General features: G+C 43.2%; 1 protein-coding gene across 2 annotated transcripts; it reads left to right on the top strand.

The window, feature by feature from the left end:
• Positions 1-3,869: 3,869 nt before the first annotated feature.
• On the top strand, positions 3,870-21,284 carry LOC106572758 (SRSF protein kinase 3). Of its 2 annotated transcripts, none has more exons than XM_014147221.2 (12): positions 3,870-4,022; positions 13,186-13,289; positions 14,953-15,061; positions 15,163-15,250; positions 15,543-15,630; positions 15,827-15,933; positions 16,066-16,234; positions 18,031-18,107; positions 18,548-18,655; positions 19,227-19,296; positions 19,407-19,499; positions 20,090-21,284. In XM_014147221.2, exons 1-12 carry the CDS (start codon positions 3,982-3,984, stop codon positions 20,272-20,274), a joined length of 1,239 nt encoding a protein of 412 aa, XP_014002696.2. In that variant the 5' UTR covers positions 3,870-3,981; the 3' UTR covers positions 20,275-21,284. The 2 variants fall into 2 exon arrangements, with proteins under 2 accessions (XP_014002696.2, XP_014002694.2); XM_014147219.2 differs by having other exon boundaries at positions 20,048-21,284.
• Positions 21,285-22,197: the final 913 nt, after the last annotated feature.

Here is a 22,197-nt window from a genome sequence, read left to right as displayed (position 1 = left end):
AGGGTATCAGACCTTTGTGTGGGAGAGGAGGGTACCAGACGTGTGGGAGAGGAGGGTATCAGACATGTGTGGGAGAGGAGGGTACCAGATGTGTTTGGGAGAGGAGGGTACCAGATGTGTGGGGGAGAGGAGGGTACCAGATGTGTTTGGGAGAGGAGGGTACCAGACGTGTGTGGGAGAGGAGGGTACCACGTGTGTGGGAGAGGAGGGTACCAGATGTGTGTGGGAGAGGAGGGTACCACGTGTGTGGGAGAGGAGGGTACCAGATGTGTGGGGGAGAGGAGGGTACCAGACGTGTGGGGGAGAGGAGGGTATCAGACGTGTGGGGGAGAGGAGAGTACCAGATGTGTGGGGGAGGGTACCAGACGTGTGGGGGAGAGGAGGGAACCAAATGAGTGGGGGAGAGGAGGGTATCAGACGTGTGGGGGAGAGGAGGGTATCAGATGTGTGGGGGAGAGGAGGGTACCAGCCGTGTGGGGGAGGGGAGGGTACCAGACGTGTGGGAGAGGAGGGTATCAGACGTGTGGGGGAGAGGAGGGTATCAGATGTGTTGGGGGAGAGGAGGGTACCAGACGTGTGTGGGAGAGGAGGGTACCAGACGTGTGTGGGAGAGGAGGGTACCAGACGTGTGGGGGAGAGGAGGGTACCAGACGTGTGGGAGAGGAGGGTACCAGACGTGTGGGGGAGAGGAGGGTACCAGCCGTGTGGGGGAGGGGAGGGTACCAGACGTGTGGGGGAGAGGAGGGTACCAGACGTGTGGGAGAGGAGGGTACCAGACGTGTGTGGGAGAGGAGGGTACCAGACGTGTGGGAGAGGAGGGTACCAGACGTGTGGGAGAGGAGGGTACCAGACGTGTGGGAGGGGAGGGTACCAGACGTGTGGGAGAGGAGGGTATCAGACGTGTGTGCGAGGGGAGGGTACCAGACGTGTGGGAGAGGAGGGTACCAGACGTGTGGGAGAGGAGGGTATCAGACGTGTGTGGGAGAGGAGGGTATCAGACGTGTGTGGGAGAGGAGGGTATCAGACGTGTGTGGGAGAGGAGGGTACCAGACGTGTGTGGGAGAGGAGGGTATCAGACGTGTGTGGGAGAGGAGGGTACCAGACGTGTGTGGGAGAGGAGGGTACCAGACGTGTGGGACAGGAGGGTATCAGACGTGTGTGGGACAGGAGGGTATCAGACGTGTGTGGGACAGGAGGGTATCAGACGTGTGTGGGAGAGGAGGGTACCAGACGTGTGTGGGAGAGGAGGGTACCACACGTGTGGGACAGGAGGGTATCAGACGTGTGTGGGACAGGAGGGTATCAGACGTGTGTGGGAGAGGAGGGTACCAGACGTGTGGGACAGGAGGGTATCAGACGTGTGTGGGAGGGGAGGGTACCAGACGTGTGGGACAGGAGGGTATCAGACGTGTGTGGGAGAGGAGGGTACCAGACGTGTGGGAGAGGAGGGTATCAGACGTGTGTGGGAGAGGAGGGTATCAGACGTGTGGGGGAGAGGAGGGTATCAGACGTGTGTGGGAGAGGAGGGTACCAGACGTGTGTGGGAGAGGAGGGTACCAGACGTGTGTGGGAGAGGAGGGTACCAGACGTGTGTGGGAGAGGAGGGTACCAGACGTGTGTGGGAGAGGAGGGTATCAGACCTTTGTGTGGGAGAGGAGGGTACCAGACGTGTGGGACAGGAGGGTATCAGACGTGTGTGGGACAGGAGGGTATCAGACGTGTGTGGGACAGGAGGGTATCAGACGTGTGTGGGACAGGAGGGTATCAGACGTGTGTGGGAGAGGAGGGTACCAGACGTGTGTGGGAGAGGAGGGTACCAGACGTGTGGGACAGGAGGGTATCAGACGTGTGTGGGACAGGAGGGTATCAGACGTGTGGGACAGGAGGGTATCAGACGTGTGTGGGAGGGGAGGGTACCAGACGTGTGTGGGAGAGGAGGGTACCAGACGTGTGGGAGAGGAGGGTACCAGACGTGTGTGGGAGAGGAGGGTACCAGACGTGTGTGGGAGAGGAGGGTACCAGACGTGTGGAAAAGGAAGGTATCAGACGTGTGTAGTATAGCCTATGTTATGACCACAGAGATTATATTGACACTGTCTTTTCTTCAATCATTTTTTATTTGGTCTTGAGTACATGGATGCAGTTGTCAGTCATTGCTCCCTACACCTTTATTAAGAAGTCCTCCATCTATATTAATTATCTCACCTGTGCTTATAATGTCTTGGCTAGGCCTATTGTAGTATTTTTAAGCTTATCTCACCCTATGCCTGTTGCCCTGTTCTGATCTAGGCATACAGCAGAAGGAGAGAAATGTCCCAGTAAGGTCACCTGCGTCCATTTGAACAGAGTCACGTCCATCCGTCGTGCAGACTAGTGACCCCAATCTGGAACTGTGGCCTCCATCACCTCTCTCTCAGCTTACCGGCGTGCGCCTCGTGGTTTCTGAAGTGTCATCGGGTGGCGTGTTAGAGCAGAGTGTTAACAGCCGTGTATTAAGCACAGAGAGCAGAGCCGAGCCTGAGACCTCTCCCTGCTGTCCTCTGGACACAGACTGGGGATATTTTTACCCTCTCTCCAACTCCACGGCTGGTGTAGAAACATACTGATGAAAGTTGAAGAAGTGTTGCCTATCAGTTTCCATCATATCCAACAACTGCCACACAAGTGACCTCTATGACACACATTCACTTGTCTTTATATAGCCCATATATCGTAGAACTTTTGAGACATCTACTTTTACAGTGCATAATTACATCAAATCAGAGATAGGCTAGCTATATTAGGCCTGTATCATTATATACATATCTTGATGACTGCACTATAGGACAAATCTACTGTAGTGTACAGCCAATTTACCGGGTTGAGAAGCATAAACTGTTCATAGAATTGTCAGTGTTCTGTACAATACGCTGGTGCTTGCTTGTGTTGATATACCTTGGCTTGCCTGTGAGATCACGGTCTGTTGGACTGCAATTCAACTCCAAAGTAGCCCCACACAGCTGTCATATCCTCTCCCATCTACCCTCTCACAGCTGCCCACAAGAAAAAAATACTATAGTATACTACGGTATAAATACTACAGTATTCACTGTAGTGATTTTGCAGACTTTACTGTAGTATTCACTGTAGTGTTTACTGTAGTATTCTGTAGTGTTTACAGTTAACTATAGTAATTCATGTAGTGTTTTGTGGATTGTACTATACTGTAATATTTACTGTAGTGTTTTGCAGACTGTACTATACTGTAGTATTTGCTGTAGTGTTTTTGCAGACATTACTGTAGTATTTACTGTAGTGTTTTGGTTTTGTAATATTTGACATAGAAGTGGAGGCTTTCTCCTTCAGGAAACCTACTGGAGAAATACTAAAAGAAAAAGCTATTTTCTATAACCTGTAGGAACACAATATGGTCTATACTTGGCATGTAGGTTTCTCACTTATGGGTGGCACAGATTGCTTTATGGGGGAGGGAAATTAAATACTGTAGTATTTACTATAGTTAAAAAAGTGTAGTGTTTTGTGGACTGTAATGTTTTTGAGGACATTACTGTAGAATTTACAAAATTCTATAGTAAGTACTACACATGATCGAAGGATACTACAGTGTGTAGTATGGTATTCTACAGTATACTACAGTTTACTATAGCATTATATAGGAAGTACTGTAGTATTCTATAGTAATCTGTAGAAATATTCCATATGGGTGTGGAGAGATATAATTCAAATCAAATCAAATGTATTTATAAAGCCCTTCTTACATCAGCTGATATCTCAAAGTGCTGTACAGAAACCCTCTACACGAGAGAGAGAGAGAGAGAGAGAGAGAGAGAGAGAGAGAGAGAGAAACTTAACAGAGGGTTTGGGAGGTTGGGGATTTCCATGTTGAGACCAAGCCTCCTCATAGCTCCTCATACCTAAACACAGCTAACTGGTCACAGTCAGTCAGAGTTCTACTGTCTACAGGCTGTGTCCTATTCAGTCATGTGCTCAGATCGGACTTCTGTACAGGCGGCCCAGAAACCGTAAGTATAATTTATTCTCAACACTACACAGGCTCCTTTCATAAAAGTCCATTTGGATTACACTTGTTATGATCCATAGCCTACAGATTGTAGAGGGACATTCCGTACACAGATTATTACTTGTTGAAAGGTGCATCTCTGATGCAGTGTCCTCATAATGGATTGAGCCTGTTACCTAGTCACCACTCTGGATTGTGATCGATACTCACATGTATTTAAAGTTTCTGTCACAGAATATACCTCCTGTAATAGACTATTTTTTTATGATTTTGATGCAGCATTGAGATTTAACCCTGTGGTTGAGCCTGCCTCAGAAAACGGAAACCAATTTATATTTTTGCGTTAATCTTAAACTGACAGTCCCCGAAATCGGCACTATAATTATTTATGTACAGTTGAAGTCAGAAATGTACATACACCTTAACCAAATACATTTAAACTCAGTTTTTCACAATTCCTGACATTTAATCCTGGTAAAAATCCCCTGTTTTAGGTCAGTTAGGATCACCACTTTATTTTAAGAATGTGAAATGTCAGAATAATAGTAGAGAGAATGATTTATTTCAACTTTTATTTCTTTCATCAAATTCCCAGTCGGTCAGAAGTTTACATACACAATTAGTATTTGGTAGCATTGCCTTTAAATTGCTTAACTTGGGTCAAACATCTCGGGTTGACTTCCACAAGCTTGGGTGGATTTTGGCCCATTCCTCCTGAGAGAGCTGGTGTAACTGAGTCAGGTTTGTAGGCCTCCTTGCTCACACACACTTTTTCAGTCCTGCCCACACATTTTCAATAGGATTGAGGTGAGGGCTTTGTGATGGCCACTCCAATACCTTGACTTTGTTTTCCAAAGGCCATTTTGACACAACTTCGGAAGTATGCTTGGGGTCATTGTCCATTTGGAAGACCTATTTGCGACCAAGCTTTAACTTCCTGACTGATGTTGTGTCTTTGCTATGCCGGATTAAGTGATATGACATGCTATTCTATAAAATAATTTCTCTGTAATTAATATTACCTGATTGAACTAATCATGTAAATGTAATTAACCAGAAAGTCGGGGCACCACGAAGGAATGTTTATAGAGCTGTTATCTTCCGAATAAACTCTTAAAGACCTGGTAATCTTTTACATCAGTAGCAGTCAATTAATAATCGTCACCTTATTCAGTCTCATTTGAACATCGTAAACTCTTGGTTATCTTCACGAATCCTGGCTAACAAGTTGAATCAGCAATACAACATTTCGTTTAATTATTTATTTACTAAATAGCTAAACAATCACACAGAATTGCATATACACAGGATGGGTCATACATTGATTACTAATTATGTCATAAAAGAAAACGTCCCTAGCGGACGGAACAGATATGACGGCTGGTTACACAAAGAAAGGGGGTTGGGTTTTGAATGAAAGCGCGGGAAGACTGAGGAACAAAGGGATGTGGTCTCTGATCGGACCTTGTAAAGCTATGCTATCGTAAATACAGAATCTTATGCATTCTAAATAACCGCCCATTTGGAAAATGAAAACGCAAGAAATATTTACTCTGAGCTGTGCTTCAATAGGTTGGTCGTAGATGGAAGGCCGTGTTGCCCAACAGAGATCTTCCTGTCCTCTGAAGAATGTCTGGTAGAACGAATGCTTTGTAGTAGCGTCGTGTGTTTGGTAGAAGAGATACTTGGTCCGTCCTTTCCTTGCTCACGTTTACAGCTGCTGCAGCTCACTCAACGGCTAGGAGGTATAATTTCTTTAGTGAATAAGAGTTCAAAGTTCATACCAAGTTGCCATACTTTAAGCTCACGCTGAAGTTGGCTTAGTTCAGTAGTTTGATATTAGCCCCTTTAACGTATGGACTGTCGTTCTCACATCCTCGGGAACATAAATGTTAATTTCGTTAATAGGGGCTTATGTAGTCGGGAGAGATGGGTGTGTTTCATAGTTTACAACAATAGTTTTCACTTGGGCGGGGCCACGGAGTGAACAGAATTTACCTTATGGAAACAATTCTCTCATTTAGAAGCTAAAATTACATTTAATCTTTTCACATATAGTTTCATATTTAAACGTTTAAATTGCACAACAATTCCATGTGGATCTGATAACTAGAATGTATAGACTTTCCAAGATACAGTTTATGTCATCCTATCATCAGTAATAATGTCTCAGATTACAACTGATCTGACATCATATTCTTTACTGTAAGTACCAACGCATATTTTCAACTGGTTGGATTACCGAAATATGATTCTGTTCACCAACCACTGGATGTTACCAGACTCTCTCTCTATGTTAAGAAAGGGCTTTCCAATAGTCACTCTGTAGAGTAGAGAGAAGGTATTTATGGGGGTCATAAACCTGACCAACAGGCCAACGTCATGACACTGATGTCTTGGGATGTTGCTTCAATATATCCACATCATTTTCCTACCTCATGATGCCATCTATATTGTGAAGTGCACCACTCCCTCCTGCAGCAAAGCACCCCCACAACATGATGCTGCCACCCCCATGCTTCATGGTTGGGATGGTGTTCTTCGGCTTGCAAGCATCCCCCTTTTTCCTCCAAACATACCGATGGTCATTATGGCCAAACAGTTCTATTTTTGTTTCATCAGACCAGAGGACATTTCTCCAAAAAGTATGATCTTTGTCCCCATGTGCAGTTACAAACCGTAGTCTAACTTTTTTTACTTCGGTTTTGGAGCAGTGGTTTCTTCCTTGCTGAGCAGCCTTTTAGGTTATGTCGATATAGGACTCGTTTTACAGTGGGTATAGATAATTTTGTACCTGTTTCCTCCAGCATCTTCACAAGGTCCTTTGCTGTTGTTCTGGGATTGATATGCACTTTTCGCACCAAAGTACGTTCATCTCTAGGAGTCAAAACACGTCTCCTTCCTGAGCGGTATGACGGCTGCATGGTCCCATGGTGTTCATACTTGCGTACTATTGTTTGTACAGATGAATGTGGTACCTTCAGGCTTTTGGAAATTGCTCCCAAGGATGAACCAGACTTGTGGAGGTCTACAATTTTTTTCTGAGGTCTTGCCGGATTACTTTTGATTTTCCCATGATGTCAAGCAAAGAGGCACTGAGTTTGAAGGTAGGCCTTGAAATACATCCACAGGTACACCTCCAATTGACTCAAATGATGTCAATTAGCCTATCAGAAGCTTCTAAAGCCATGACATCATTTTCTGGAATTTTCCAAGCTGTTTAAAAGGCACAGTCAATTTAGTGTATGTAAACTTCTGACCCACTGGAATTGTGATACAGTGAATTATAAGTGAAATAATCTGTCTGTAAACAATTGTTGGAAAAATAACTTGTGTCATGCACAAAGTAATAGATGTCCTAACCGACTTGCCAAAACTAATAGTTTGTTAGTGTGGTTGAAAAACTAGTGGTTGAAAAACTAGTTTTAATGACTCCAACCTAATTGTATGTAAACTTCCGACTTCAACTGTATATGTTTACATTAATTATTTTAGTGATTTCCCACCATTTTATAAGTCAGAAGACAGCCATCCAGACCTTCCTAGAACCATGTAAACGTCTTCTGTCAAATAAACATGTATTTGCCTCCCTCTGGTGGTTGGATGCATCATTACATCCATTTACATCACTTCACCGCAACACCACGGTCCTCAGAAAAACATTTATCCAGCTCGACCACTTCACGGCACAGACATGACAAAGCAATCGCTGAATTTGTTTCGATTAGGCGATATAGCTCTGCTATGAAGAATGCGACCTACACACTTAATTAACCTCTATGGGACCCTTTCCCGTTCTCATCCCGGTAACGGGAATGCTTGACAAGATATCATGGCGCGAAATTCAAAACAGCAAAAATCTAATCATTTCAATTTCTCAAACAATCAACTATTTTACACCATTTGAAAGATAAACATCTCCTTAATCCAACCACATTGTCCGATTTCAAAGAGGCTTTACGGCGAAAGCATATAGTTAGATTATGTTAGGACAGTACATAGACAAAAAATTACACAGCCATTTTCAATGCAAGGACAGGCATCACCAAAAGCAGAAAACCAGCTAAAATTATGCACTAACCTTTGACAATCTTCATCAGATGACACTCCTAGGACATTATGTTAGACAATACATGCATTTTTGTTCTATCAAGTTCATATTTATATCCAAAAACAGCATTTTACATTGGCGCATGTCGTTCAGAAAATGTATTTCCCCCAAAACTTCCGGTGAATCAGCACTAAAATTTACAAAAATACTCGTCATAAACGTTGATAAAATATGAAACTGTTATTCAAAGAATTATAGATTAACCTCTCCTGAATGCAACCGCATTGACAGATTTCAAAATAACTTTACTGGGAAAGCACACTTTGCAATAATCTGAGTACTGTGCTCAGAAAAATACACTACGCAATACAGATAGCCGCCATTTTGGAGTCATCTAAATGCATAAATAGCATTAGAAATATTCACTTACCTTAAATAATCTTCATCAGAAGGCACTTCCAGGAATTCCCAGGTCCACAACAAATGTTGTTTTGTTCGATAAAGTTCATAATTTATGTCCAAATAACTCCATGTTGTTTGCGCGTTCAGTAAACTACTCAAAATGTAGGACGCGCAAGGAAAATGTCACGACGAAAAGTTAAAAAAAAATGATATTTACTTTCGTTCAAACATGTCAAACGTTCTATAGCATCAATCTTTAGGGCCTTTATAACGTGAAACTTCAGTAATATTCCAACCGGACTCATGCATTGTCTTGAAAAACATTTTGGAACAGAGCTACCTCTCACGTCAATGCGCGCCAATGAACTGACATCCTTCCTTGGGTCACCAACTTCCCAGCCTTCTCATTTGGTCTCTGTTCATAATAGACGCCTGAAACAACTTTCTAAAGACTGTTGACATCTAGTGGAAGCCTTAGTAAGTGCAAAATGAATCCTTAGTCACTGTGTGGTCGATTGGCAATGACTTGAAAAACCTACAGGCACCAAATTTTTCATTTCCTGGTTGTATTTTTCTCAGGTTTTTGCCTGCCATATTAATTCTGTTATACTCACAGACACCATTCAAACCGTTTTAGAAACTTCAGAGTGTTTTCTATCCAAATCTACTAATAATATGCATATTCTATTTTCTGGGCAGGAGTAGTAACCAGATTAAATCGGGTACGTTTTTTATCCGGCCATGAAAATACTGCCCCCTATCCCAAACAGGTTAACCTCCCTGGGCAAGGTGGGACGCTTGCTATGGTTATGTTACTTAACTTCTGTCCCACCCTAGTCAACAGCCAGTGGAATCGCGTGGCGTGAAATACAAATACCTCATAAATGCTATAACTTCAATTTCTCAAACATATGACTATTTTACACCATTTTAAAGACAAGACTCTCGTTAATCTAACCATGTTGTCCGATTTCAAAAAGGCTTTACAGCGAAAGCAAAACATTAGATTATGTCAGGAGAGTATCCTGCCAAAAATAATCACACAGCCATTTTCAAAGCAAGCATATATGTCACAAAAACCAAAACCACAGCTAAATGCAGCACTAACCTTTGATGATCTTCATCAGATGACACTCCTAGGACATTATGTTATACAACACATGCATGTTTTGTTCAATCAAGTTCATATTTATATCAAAAACCAGCTTTTTACATTAGCATGTGATGTTCAGAACTAGCATACCCACCGCAAACTTCCGGTGAATTTACTAAATTACTCACGATTAACGTTCACAAAATACATAACAATTATTTTAAGAATTATAGATACAGAACTCCTTTATGCAATCGCGGTGTCAGATTTTAAAATAGCTTTTCGGCGAAAGCACATTTTGCAATATTCTCAGTAGATAGCCCGGCCATCATGGCTAGCTAATTTGACACCCACCAAGTTTGGCCCTCACCAAACTCAGATTTACTATAAGAAAAATTGGATTACCTTTGCTGTTCTTTGTCAGAATGCACTCCCAGGACTTCTACTTCAACAACAAATGTTGTTTTGGTTCCAAATAATCCATAGTTATATCCAAATACCTCCGTTTTGTTTGTGTGTTCAGGTCAGTATCCGAAGGGTGACACGCGAGTGAATTTCGTGACAAAAAATGTCAAAATATTCCATTACCGTACTTCGAAACATGTCAAACACTGTTTAAAATCCATTTTTATGCTATTTTTCACGTAAAATCGTGATAATATTCCAACCAGGCGACGTTGTATTCATTCAAATACTGAAAGAAAACATGGAGTCGTCTCATGGACGCGCATCTCCAGTGTCATTGTTCCCCGCCTGACCACTCACAAAAACTCCTGCTGTTTTTCGCCCAGAGACTGTAGAGACGTCATTCCACTTTCTGGTGCCTTCTGAGAGCCAATGGAAGCCTTAGAAAATGTCACGTTACAGCAGAGATGCTGTATTTTTGATAGAGATGCCACAGAAGGAGAACAAATTGTCAGACAGGGCACTTCCTGTATGGAATCTTCTCAGGTTTTGGCCTGCCATATGAGTTCTGTTATACTCACAGACACCATTCAAACAGTTTTAGAAACTTTAGAGTGTTTTCTATCCAAATCTACTAATTATATGCATATTCTCGTTTCTGGGCAAGAGTAGTAACCAGTTTAAATCGGGTACGTTTTTTATCCGGCCGTGCAAATACTGCCCCCTAGCCCCAACAGGTTAAGTTCACACAGGACACCAAATAAGACAGGAGAATTTCACCAAATAAGACAGGATAATTTCACCAGATAAGACAGGATAATTTCACCAGATCGGACAGACTGACCCTAGCCCCCTGGCACATAGACCATTGCAGAATAGATACTGGAGGCTGAGACAGAGGGAGTCAGTGTAACTGTGGCCCCGTCCGTCAATACCCCTGGACAGGGCCAACCGGGCAGGGCCAACCAGGTAGGATATAACCCCACCCACTTTGCCAAAGTACAGCCCCCACACCACTTGAGGGATATCAATAGACCACCAACTTACTGCCCTGAGTATAGCTGAGTATATCCCATGAAAATCACCTCCACCGCATGAGCCCGAGTGGGCGCCATATCAGATAGGAAGATCACGTCAGTGACTCAACCCACTCAAGGGACGCACCCCTCTTAGGGACGGCATGGAAGAGCACTAGTAAGCCCCCGTAATAGGGTCAGAGGCAGAGAATCCCAGTGGAGAGAGGGGAGCCGGCCAGGCAGAGACAGCAAGGGTGGTTCGTCACTCCAGTGCCTTGCCGTTCACCTTTGCACCCCTTTGCCAGACTACACCCAATCATAGGACCGACCTTCAGTAAAGATTTAAAGGTCAAGCCCAAGTCTGCATCTCTCACATGGATAGGCAGACCATTCCATAAAAATAGAGCTCTATAGGAAAAAGCGCTGCCTCCAGCTGTTTGCTGTAGGGACAATAAGGAGGCCTGCGTCTTGTGACTGTAGCGTACGTGTAGGTATGTACAGCAGGACCAAATCGGAGAGATAGGTAGGACAAAGTCCATGTAATGCTTCGTAGGTTAGTAGTAAAACTTTGAAATCAGCGCTAGCCTTAACAGGAACCCAGGCTTGCACTGGAGTAATATGATACATTTTGGGGGTTTTAGTCAAGAAACACTACTACATTAATAAAATATTGCCCTCTTGCTAGATTGATGACTAAAACCACAGCGAAACAGTGCAAAATGTCTGTCAGCCAACTGATAACGTTTGTTTCCATGGCCAAAGAGGCAGGAGGTCCATGTTTAGCTCGCCTGGCGCACATTGAGAATATGTGGATTATTTTAGTGCCTGTGGAGGTGACATTATTTCACTGGGTCTGTCACCGTGTCAAGGACCTGGGCCAATATCAACGCTCTAAACTGGAGCCAAAACATGCTGAGAGACAGTCCTGCAGAAGATAGTTGACTGTAAATAAATGTTTCAAAAAAGCTGTGTTTTTTTATAGATAGATCTGCACAAGACAAACACCAAGGCAATATTTATAGTACACCAGTGGAGGCTGCTGAAGGGAGGACGGCTCATAATATTGGCTGTAATGGAGTCAATGGAATGGTATCAACCATATAGAAACCATGTGTTTAATACCATTCCATTCTCCATTCCAGCCATTATTATGAGCTGTCCTCCCCTCAGCAGCTTCCACTGTAGTACATTTACATGATACAGCATATCTTGTTGAATTATTTATAGAACACTTACCTGATACAACATATCCTGTTGAATTATTTATAGAACACTTACCTGATACAACATATCCTGTTGAATTATTTATAGAACACTTACCTGATACAACATATCCTGTTGAATTATTTATAGAACACTTACCTGATACAACATATCCTGTTGAATTATTTATAGAACACTTACCTGATACAACATATCCTGTTGAATTATTTATAGAACACTTACCTGATACAGCATATCCAGTTTAATTATTTATAGAACACTTACCTGATACAACATATCCTGTTGAATTATTTATAGAACACTTACCTGATACAGCATATCCTATTGAATTTTACCGCTGGCTGAAGATATAGTTTAAAGTCCAAATCCCATTCTGAGTCCTGTAAACAGCAAGGGAAGTGTTCCTGTCTGCTCCCAGCAACCAGACATTGATAGAGGGGTTACATCTCTGCTCTGTGTAGGATCAGAAAGGCTGACAGAGGGGTCACATCTCTGCTCTGTGTAGGATCAGACAGGCTGACAGAGGGGTTACATCTCTGCTCTGTGTAGGATCAGACAGGCTGACAGAGAGGTCACATCTCTGCCCTGTGTAGGATCAGCCAGGCTGACAGAGGGGTCACATCTCTGCTCTGTGTAGGATCAGCCAGGCTGATAGAGGGGTCACATCTCTGCCCTGTGTAGGATCAGACAGGCTGACAGAGGGGTCACATCTCTGCACTGTGTAGGATCAGCCAGGCTGACAGAGGGGTCACATCTCTGCTCTGTGTAGGATCAGCCAGGCTGATAGAGGGGTCACATCTCTGCCCTGTGTAGGATCAGACAGGCTGACAGAGGGGTCACATCTCTGCACTGTGTAGGATCAGCCAGGCTGACAGAGGGGTCACATCTCTGCCCTGTGTAGGATCAGACAGGCTGACAGTATGTGTGTACAGTAAGTTTGAACAGTATGTGTATTGGCATGTGTGTGTTACAGCAGTAAACCTGGGACATCGAATGGACTTGATAAGCTGAATCGTTTGGAACAGATGGAGCAAGAGGAGTCACTGGACAGAGAGGACCCCAGAGAATACTGCCATGGTCCGTTTGGTCATATAGCAGACGCTCTTATCCAGAGTGACTTACAGGAGCAATTAGGGTTAAGAGCTTTGCTCAAGGGCATAAACAGATTTGTCACCTAGTCGGCTCAGGGATTCAAACCAGCTACCTTTCGTTTACTGGCCCAATGCTCTTATGAGCTAGGCTACCTGCTGCCCTACCTACCGATATACTAACTCTGTTACTGGACCAAAGCTCTTAAGAGCTAGGCTACCTACCTACCGCTATACTGACTCTGTTACTGGACCAAAGCTCTTAAGAGCTAGGCTACCTACCTACCGCTATATTAAGTCTGTTACTGAACCAAAGCTCTTAAGAGCTAGGCTACCTACCTACCGCTATACTAACTCTGTTACTGGACCAAAGCTCTTAAGAGCTAGGCTACCTACCTACCGCTATACTAACTCTGTTACTGGACCAAAGCTCTTAAAACCTGTTTGGGAAAGGCGTGCCGCTAGCGGGACACCTCGACAACATCCGGTGAAATTGCAGAGCACCAAATTCAAATTAAATTACTATAAATATTTAACTTTCATAAAATCACAAGTGTAATACATCAAAATAAAGCTTAACTTGTTGTTAATCCAGCCGCCGTGTCAGATTTCAAAAAGGCTTTACGGCGAAAGCAAACCATGCGATTATCTGAGGACAGCACCCCGCATACCAACACATGAAAAACATATTTCAACCAGGCAGGCGCGACACGAAAGTCAGAAATAAAGATATAAAAAATGCCTTACCTTTGATGATCTTCTTCTGTTGGGACACCAAATGGTCCCAGTTACATCACAAATGGTCCTTTTGTTCGATAATGTCCTTCTTTATATCCATAAAAACTCAGTTTAGCTGGCGAGCTTCAGTCAATAATCCACCCAGTTTCCCTCCATCAAAATACATACAAAATGAATCCCAAACGTTACTAATAAACTTTTCCAAACAAGTCAAACAACGTTTATAATCAAACCTTAGATATCCTAATACGCAAATAAACGATAAAATTTAAGATGGAGAATAGTATGTTCATTACCGGAGATAAATAAGAAAGAACGCGCTTTCTTCCACGCGCTTGGAAACACTACAGCCAAAATGGGAGCCACCTAGAAAAACTATAATTTCTGGGTCATTTTTCCAAAAATCAGCCTGAAACTCTTTCTAAAGACTGTTGACATCTAGTGGAAGCCCTAGGAACTGCAATTTGGGAGGACTTGGGCTTATCATTATAGTACTAGCCAATGAAAATAGTGGTAAACTGAAATACATTTTTTTTGGAATGGTTCGTCCTCGGGGTTTTGCCTGCCGTATCAGTTCTGTTATACTCACAGACATAATTCTAACAGTTTTAGAAACTTTAGAGTGTTTCTATCTAAATCTACCAATTACAAGCATATCCTAGCTTCTGGGCCTGAGTAGCAGGCAGTTTATTTTGGGCACGTTTTTCATCCGGACGTGAAAATACTGCCCCCTATCCCAATGAAGTTTTAAGAGCTAGACTACCTACCTACTGCTATACTAACTCTGTCTTTCTCCTTACATGTATTTCTGTCCTATTCATTCCATTCCAGCATAGAAATAGTCTGTTACCAGACAGTAAATACAGCAGTTGGAGGTGTAACATCTATTGTTCTCATCCTGCATGTTTCAATAGGGGGGTACCACCCTGTTCACATTGGAGACACCTTCAACAGGAGATACCAGGTTGTGTCTAAGTTGGGCTGGGGATACTTCGCCACTGTTTGGCTCTGCTTGGACCTCAGGTACATTCACTATGTTGCAGTGTCAGCATATACTCAAATCTCCCCTTCTTGGCATATAGTGAAAGCTGCAGTGTGATTAAAAGTCAACTCTATGTGTACAGGTTGGGCAGGCGAGTGGCTGTGAAGGTTTTGAAGAGTGGAGAAGGATTCACACAGGCTGGGCAAGATGAACTGACTCTGCTACGTTGTGTGAGACTCTTCTTCTCTCTGATTTCTAACCTTAGGTTATTTATTGCTTCCTCAATCTCTTTCTTGTCCTCAACCCCTAAGGGCAAACAGTAGTAACAATTTTTACTCTTAGTCCACCTCATGTTATTTATCTTTCTCTGCCAGACTTATTCACAGCCACCCCATGTTTTCAAGGTTTATTATTTTTCTCCCTTGTCTCATACAGACCCATCTCTATCTTTCTATTTAAACAAGTTCTTGTCAGTATAGTCCGGACTGAGTCTGAACTCTCTCCCCCCCTCTCCTCCCTCAGGCCAGTGGTCCCACGGCTCGTCACCCCCACAGCCGGAGAATAGTCCAACTGTTGGATGAGTTTAAGATAGCTGGGGTCAACGGAGTCCGTATCCTTCCCTAGACTGCACAGTCATCACACACACACACACACACACACACACACACACACACACACACACACACACACACACACACACACACACACACACACACACAAACATGTAGCAAAATCTGACAGTCTCACAATGAGGAGTCAAAGTTCAGAGTTCAGATGTGTTTGGTTCCTTGACCTCCTGTGTGTAGATGTATGCTTAGTGCTGGAGCTGTTAGGACCAGACCTCTGCTGTTGGCAGGTCTGTTTTGGGAAACCAGGACTATCGCTTTCTTGGGTCAAACAGGTCATTGCTCAGGTCAGAGAGTGACAGAGTTCATAGAAGATGAGTAGAAACGTCATTATCGAAATCACCACACTGTCTGGATGCGTCTTTAGTTTGATGCAGGAGTTGTTTTGGGTTAACAGTGCCATCACCCGCTCCTTGTAGGTTCTTCAGGCGTTGGACTACCTGCACACTCAGTGTAAAATCATCCACACAGACATCAAGCCTGAAAATATACTGCTTTGTTTGGAGGAGCAGAACCCAAAACAGACAGCAGGGGGCAGTGCATGTCCTCCATTCCCTGGGAAAGATGCCAAGTCGATGAGTTTAGCAGGTAGTATTCACTGTTCAGCTACATAATACAAACCCGCAATGGAGGTGTCATAATACCCATAAAACCTAGCTGTCAAACAGGGAAATGGTTCCAATCGTTTTTCCACCATTCATTTTTCCCATAGGAGATTTTAGGAACACTTAAAATAAGGGCTGTGTTTCAAGTAGGTTTACCCTGGCGTGACGTTTTCATACACATGTAAATCTCCATCGTAAAAGGTGACTTTATTCAATATAAGCGGCTCTGTAAGGTCATATGACTGTTTTGCTACAGATGTTCCAGAACTCTGTAAGGTCATATGACTGTTTTGCTACAGATGTTCCAGAACTCTGTAAGGTCATATGACTGTTTTGCTTCAGATTTTCTAGAATTCTGTAAGGTCATATGACTGTTCAGCTACAGATGTTCTAGAATTCCATAAGGTCATATAACTATTTAGCTACAAATGTTCTAGAATTATGTAAGGTCATATGACTGAGTACTGTTCAGCTACAGATGTTCTAGAACTCTGTAAGGTCATGTGACTGTTCCGCTACAGATATTCTAGGACTCTAATGTCATGACTGTACAGCTACAGATATTCTAGAACTCTGTAAGGTCATGTGACTGTTCAGCTACAGATATTCTAGAACTCTGTAAGGTCATGTGACTGTTCAGCTACAGATATTCTAGAACTCTGTAAGGTCATGTGACTGTACAGCTACAGATATTCTAGAACTCTGTAAGGTCATGTGACTGTTCAGCTACAGATATTCTAGAACTCTGTAAGGTCATGTGACTGTACAGCTACAGATATTCTAGAACTCTGTAAGGTCATGTGACTGTTCAGCTTCAGATATTCTAGAACTCTGTAAGGTCATATGATTGTTTTGCTACAGATGTTCCAGAACTCTGTAAGGTCATATGACTGTTTTGCTACAGATGTTCCAGAACTCTGTAAGGTCATATGACTGTTTTGCTACAGATGTTCCAGAACTCTGTAAGGTCATATGACTGTTTTGCTTCAGATTGTCTAGAATTCTGTAAGGTCATATGACTGTTCAGCTACAGATGTTCTAGAATTCCATAAGGTCATATAACTATTTAGCTACAAATGTTCTAGAATTATGTAAGGTCATATGACTGAGTACTGTTCAGCTACAGATGTTCTAGAACTCTGTAAGGTCATGTGACTGTACAACTACAGATATTCTAGAACTCTGTAAGGTGATATAACTGTTCAGCTACAGAAATGTTTGGACTCTGTAAGGTCATGTGACTGTTCAGCTACAGATATTCTAGAAGTCTGTAAGGTCATGTGACTGTTCATCTACAGATGTTCTAGAACTCTGTAAGGTCATGTGACTGTTCATCTACAGTTACTCTAGAACTCTGTAAGGTCATGTGACTGTTCATCTACAGTTACTCTAGAACTCTGTAAGGTCATATAACTGTTCAGCTGCAGATATTCTTGAACTCTGTAAGGTCATGTGACTGTTCATCTACAGATGTTCTAGAACTCTGTAAGGTCATGTGACTGTTCATCTACAGATGTTCTAGAACTCTGTGACGTCATCACTGAGCGCACCAGATGATACATCTGTTTACTACACTTTACTGAAGGCTAGTATTCTGTTTCTATGTCACTTTTAGATTTAGATGTACTGTGTATTCTGCCTGTTTGTCACTTCAGGTTGACTGTGTCCAGTATGCTGTTGAAGTGTTTCAATCAGATCATAACATTTACATTACATTACATTTAAGTCATTTATCATAACCCTCTACTGTATGTTGTTCATCTCTTACTATCTATCCAGAGAAGGACCTGGTGACTCCCATCAGTCTGAAGGAGGTCACAGTAAAGATTGCTGACCTGGGAAGCTCCTGTTGGGTGGTGGGTATTGATCTGTCAGCTATAGCGGAGGTTGCATAAAATTGAGGGCCCCCATGCATTTATCACAAATACGTATTTTGCTAAGTTTGCCGTATTTTACATTGATCTCCATTACTCTGTTTTTTAAATCGTCATTAGCACAGTATACATGATTTCAATTTTAGCTCCAAGACGAGGCCAAATTGAAAAACTGAAAGATTTGATTGTGCTGATTTACTGGCGCATTGAACCATGTTGCGCGCTATAGTTTAAAAACTCTGTGGATAGTGCTAAAACAATGACGTCATACTGATTTCCGACTTCTTTATGAACCGTTGCCATTGCTGAACCTCCATCCATACTCAGTAGTTGGCTGCAAAATAAGAGGGACTAGTGTGGAATACTGCCCTGGGATCAGAACTGTATTTTACTCTGTGCCTTTGCTCTGTGTGACATTCCAGTACAAACATTTCTGTGAGGAGATCCAGACCTGTCAGTATCGCTCACTAGAGGTTCTACTGGGCTCTGACTACGGCCCACCAGCAGACATCTGGAGTGTAGCCTGCTTGGTGAGAGAGTCAACGTCCACTCAACCACCATAAAACCACCATACAACCACCATACAACCACCATAAAACCATCATACAACCACTATACAACCACCATACAACCAGCATACAACCAGCATAAAACCACTATACAACCACCATACAACCACCATACAACCACTATACAACCACCATACAACCACCATACAACCACTATACAACCACCATACAACCACCAAACAACCACCTATAAAACCACCATACAACCACCATACAACCACCATACAACCACTATACAACCACCATACAACCACCAAACAACCACCTATAAAACCACCATACAACCACCATCACCAACAACACTTATGTCTGCATATGTTTGCAGCTTCACTGAAGTACAACCATGATCTCTCCGGTACCCTCTGATTCACTAGGATCATTTAACTCCTGCTGTTTAGTTACTCTTCCAGTTCACCCCCCCAGTTCATCCCCCCTCATCAAGACAAATTGACCCGTCCTACTAGCACTAAGCTAAGTAGGTGCCGCTGCAGAATAGTTCCTGGCCATTCAACTTCTCTTCTTTTTATTCTAGGCGTTTGAGTTGGTCACTGGAGATTCATTGTTTGAGCCCAAAGCTGGGAAGACCTTTTCCTTAGAGGAAGGTAGGCGTGAAAAATATTGACACAGGATTCGATGGAGACAACATTGTGTCCACTTTGTGACTTTTGCTTAGTTGTTTTATGCAGTGGGATTTTGGTTCTGTTCCCTCCAGACCACATCGCTCATATAATTGAACTCCTTGGCAAAATCCCAGCAGCAGTAGCCTTGTCCGGGAAATATTCAGTGGAGTACTTCAATCGCAGAGGTGAGTGAAGGACATTGCATTGAAAACAGTCAAATTATTCCAACTTAGATAAAGGACTCTGATGTGACGAATTATTGTGTTTTATTTAAGACAAAACTACATCAAATACTTTTTCTCTCCAAGTCAAAAAGCTTCCTTCTATTCACCTCTCTCTTTCCCCTCCTCCTCTCTGTTTCACCCTCTCTCTTTCCTATCCCCCCTCTCTGTTTCACCTCTTCTCTCTTTCATCTCCCTCCTCTCTGTTTCACCTCTTCTCTCTTTCATCTCCCTCCTCTCTGTTTCACCTCTTTTCTCCTTCCTCTCACTCCTCTCTTTCCTCTCCCTCCTCTCTTTTTCACATCTTATCTCTTTCCTCTCCCTCCTCTCTGTTTCACCCTCTCTCTTTCCTATCCCCCCTCTCTGTTTCACCTCTTCTCTCTTTCCTCTCCCTCCTCTCGGTTTCACCCTCTCTCTTTCCTCCTTCCTCTCTCTTTCACCCTCTCTCTTTCCTCTCCCTCCTCTCTGTTTCACCTCCTCTCTCTTTCCTCACCCTCCTCTCTGTTTTACAGTCTCTCTTTCTTCTCCCTCCTCTCTGTTGCGTGGTCTCCCAGGTGAAATGAATCATATCGGGGTGCTGCGGTCCTGGGGTCTGTATGAGGTGCTGGTGGAGAAATACCACTTCCTGCTGAAGGAGGCCTCTCTGTTCTCTGACTTCCTGTTGTGCATGTTGGACTTCCAGCCCGAGAGGAGGGCCAATGCTGCCCAGTGTCTCCGGCACCCATGGCTTAGCTCCTGAGCCCTGGCCTTGGAGACCTGATAGCCCTGCCAATGGGGACCCCCCCAGAGCCAACTTGATACGAAGTTAGTAGATACATGTGTATGTTAGTGGACCTGCAGAAACAAACCGAATGGTGCTCAGTCGCTAAGACTAGGGGAGGATGTAACGTAGAGGCCCCATGCCAATGTTCTCTGTGATATGTAATATTTTGTATACATTTTTTAAGTAATGCTACATTTATCTTCTTATAAATGTATGGAGCATTTGATTATCTGTAAAGCAGTGGAGACTGGTGGGAGGAGCTATAGGAGGACGGGCTCATTGTAATGGCTGGAATGGAATAAATGGAACAGTTTCAAACAGATCATACATATGGAAAGCACATGTTTGACTCTGCTCCATTAATTCCATTCCTGTAAGGGGTGCGTGATGGTGGCAGGGAAGTCAGGCGCAGGAGAACGAACTTGGTATAAACGGAGTTGTTTAATAAATACTGAAACTCCAAAACAACCAAAATGTACAAAATAACAAGTGGGTACAAAACCCGTTGCACACCAATACTAAAATGCACATCACATACAAACAAAACAATCTCCCACAAGGACATGAGGAGAAACAGAGGGTTAAATACACAACATGTAATTGATGGGATTGGAACCAGGTGTGTAGGAAGACAAGACAAAACCAATGGAAAATGAAAAATGGATCAATGATGGCTAGAAGGTCGGTGACGTCGACCGCCGAACACCGCCCGAACAAGGAGAGGGACCGACTTCGGCGGACGTCGTGACACATTCCAGCCATTACAATGAGCCCATCCTCCTATAGCTCCTCCCACCAGCCTCCAATTCTGTAAAGCATAATGAACGCACGACGTAAAATATTATTCAAGTTTTGTATGATTTGCTTAAATGTAAAGCTTGTGCTCAGCCTTTCCACAGCTGTGCTGTACAGTGCACTGTGCCAATAGTAATATGTTTTTAGCTCTTTTTTTACAACATCCAATAAATAAAGTATTGATAAAAATCTATTGTTTCTGTTGTCTCTTTTGGGGTAACACCTCCACGTCTGCAAGTCCGGACTCTGGCTGGGCCGCTCAAGGACATTCAGAGACTCCTGCGTTGTATTGGCTGTATGCTTAGGGTCGTTGTCCTGTTGGAAGGTGAACGTTCATCCCAGTCTGAGGTCCTGAGCACTCTGGAGCAGGTTTTTATCAAGGATCTCTCTGTACTTTGCTACATTCATCTTTCCCTCAATCCTGACTAGTCTCCCAGTCCCTGCCGCTGAAAAACATCCCCACCTTGTATGCCTCAACGAATTGAGGCTGTTCTGAGGGCAAAAGGGGGAGGTGCAGATTCAATATTAGGAAGGTGTTCTTAGTGTTTTGTGACTTCAGTGTATGATTATGTTGCTACCTAGGGGCACGGAAGGTTAGTTTGAACAAAGTTGACCAGATGGTGACATAATCGATTCGATATATACATAAAACAATTATTGAGGATTAACACAGTAACACACTAATAGACTTTTATCCTCAAATAGCCTCAAATAGCCCTTTATCTGTTCCTTATATCTGTTCAGCTCTTACGGTTAAATTTGGACGCAAGAAAGAGGTCATCGGGCAGCATACAAGATGGTCAAGCAAGCGCTGGTCAACCATGCAGAGGAATCTGGGGACATATTTTTGGATGGTTTACTAATATTTCACTTATGCTTTATCACACATTGTTTCCTTGAGATAATTCCAACTCCCTTTTGTCCACAGTGATTCTGTTTGCCAATGGAGACTCATGGAGAGAGATGAGCCGCTTAGGAATGTGCAAGAAAGGGGCATTAGAGAAAATCATAGAAGAGATTCGCTACTTGGTTGAAGTATTTAAGAAACACAAGAGTAATACTTACAAGCCTGCGGATCATTGACAAAATTATAGCATGGACTGA

This window comes from Salmo salar, chromosome ssa15 (genome assembly GCF_905237065.1).
Source record: "Salmo salar chromosome ssa15, Ssal_v3.1, whole genome shotgun sequence".
Lineage (NCBI taxonomy): Eukaryota > Metazoa > Chordata > Actinopteri > Salmoniformes > Salmonidae > Salmo > Salmo salar.
The sequence above is the reverse complement of the archived record's forward strand: the minus strand, read 5'-3'. Positions and strand labels throughout refer to the sequence as shown.

Coding starts and splice junctions, on each gene's coding strand:
- LOC106572758 (XM_014147219.2), top strand. CDS start 3,982: ATGTGCTCAGATCGGACTTCTGTACAGGCGGCCCAGAAACC. Junction 13,290..14,952: donor CCCCAGAGAATACTGCCATG/GTCCGTTTGGTC, acceptor ATGTTTCAATAG/GGGGGTACCACCCTGTTCAC. Junction 15,934..16,065: donor TCAAACAGGTCATTGCTCAG/GTCAGAGAGTGA, acceptor CGCTCCTTGTAG/GTTCTTCAGGCGTTGGACTA.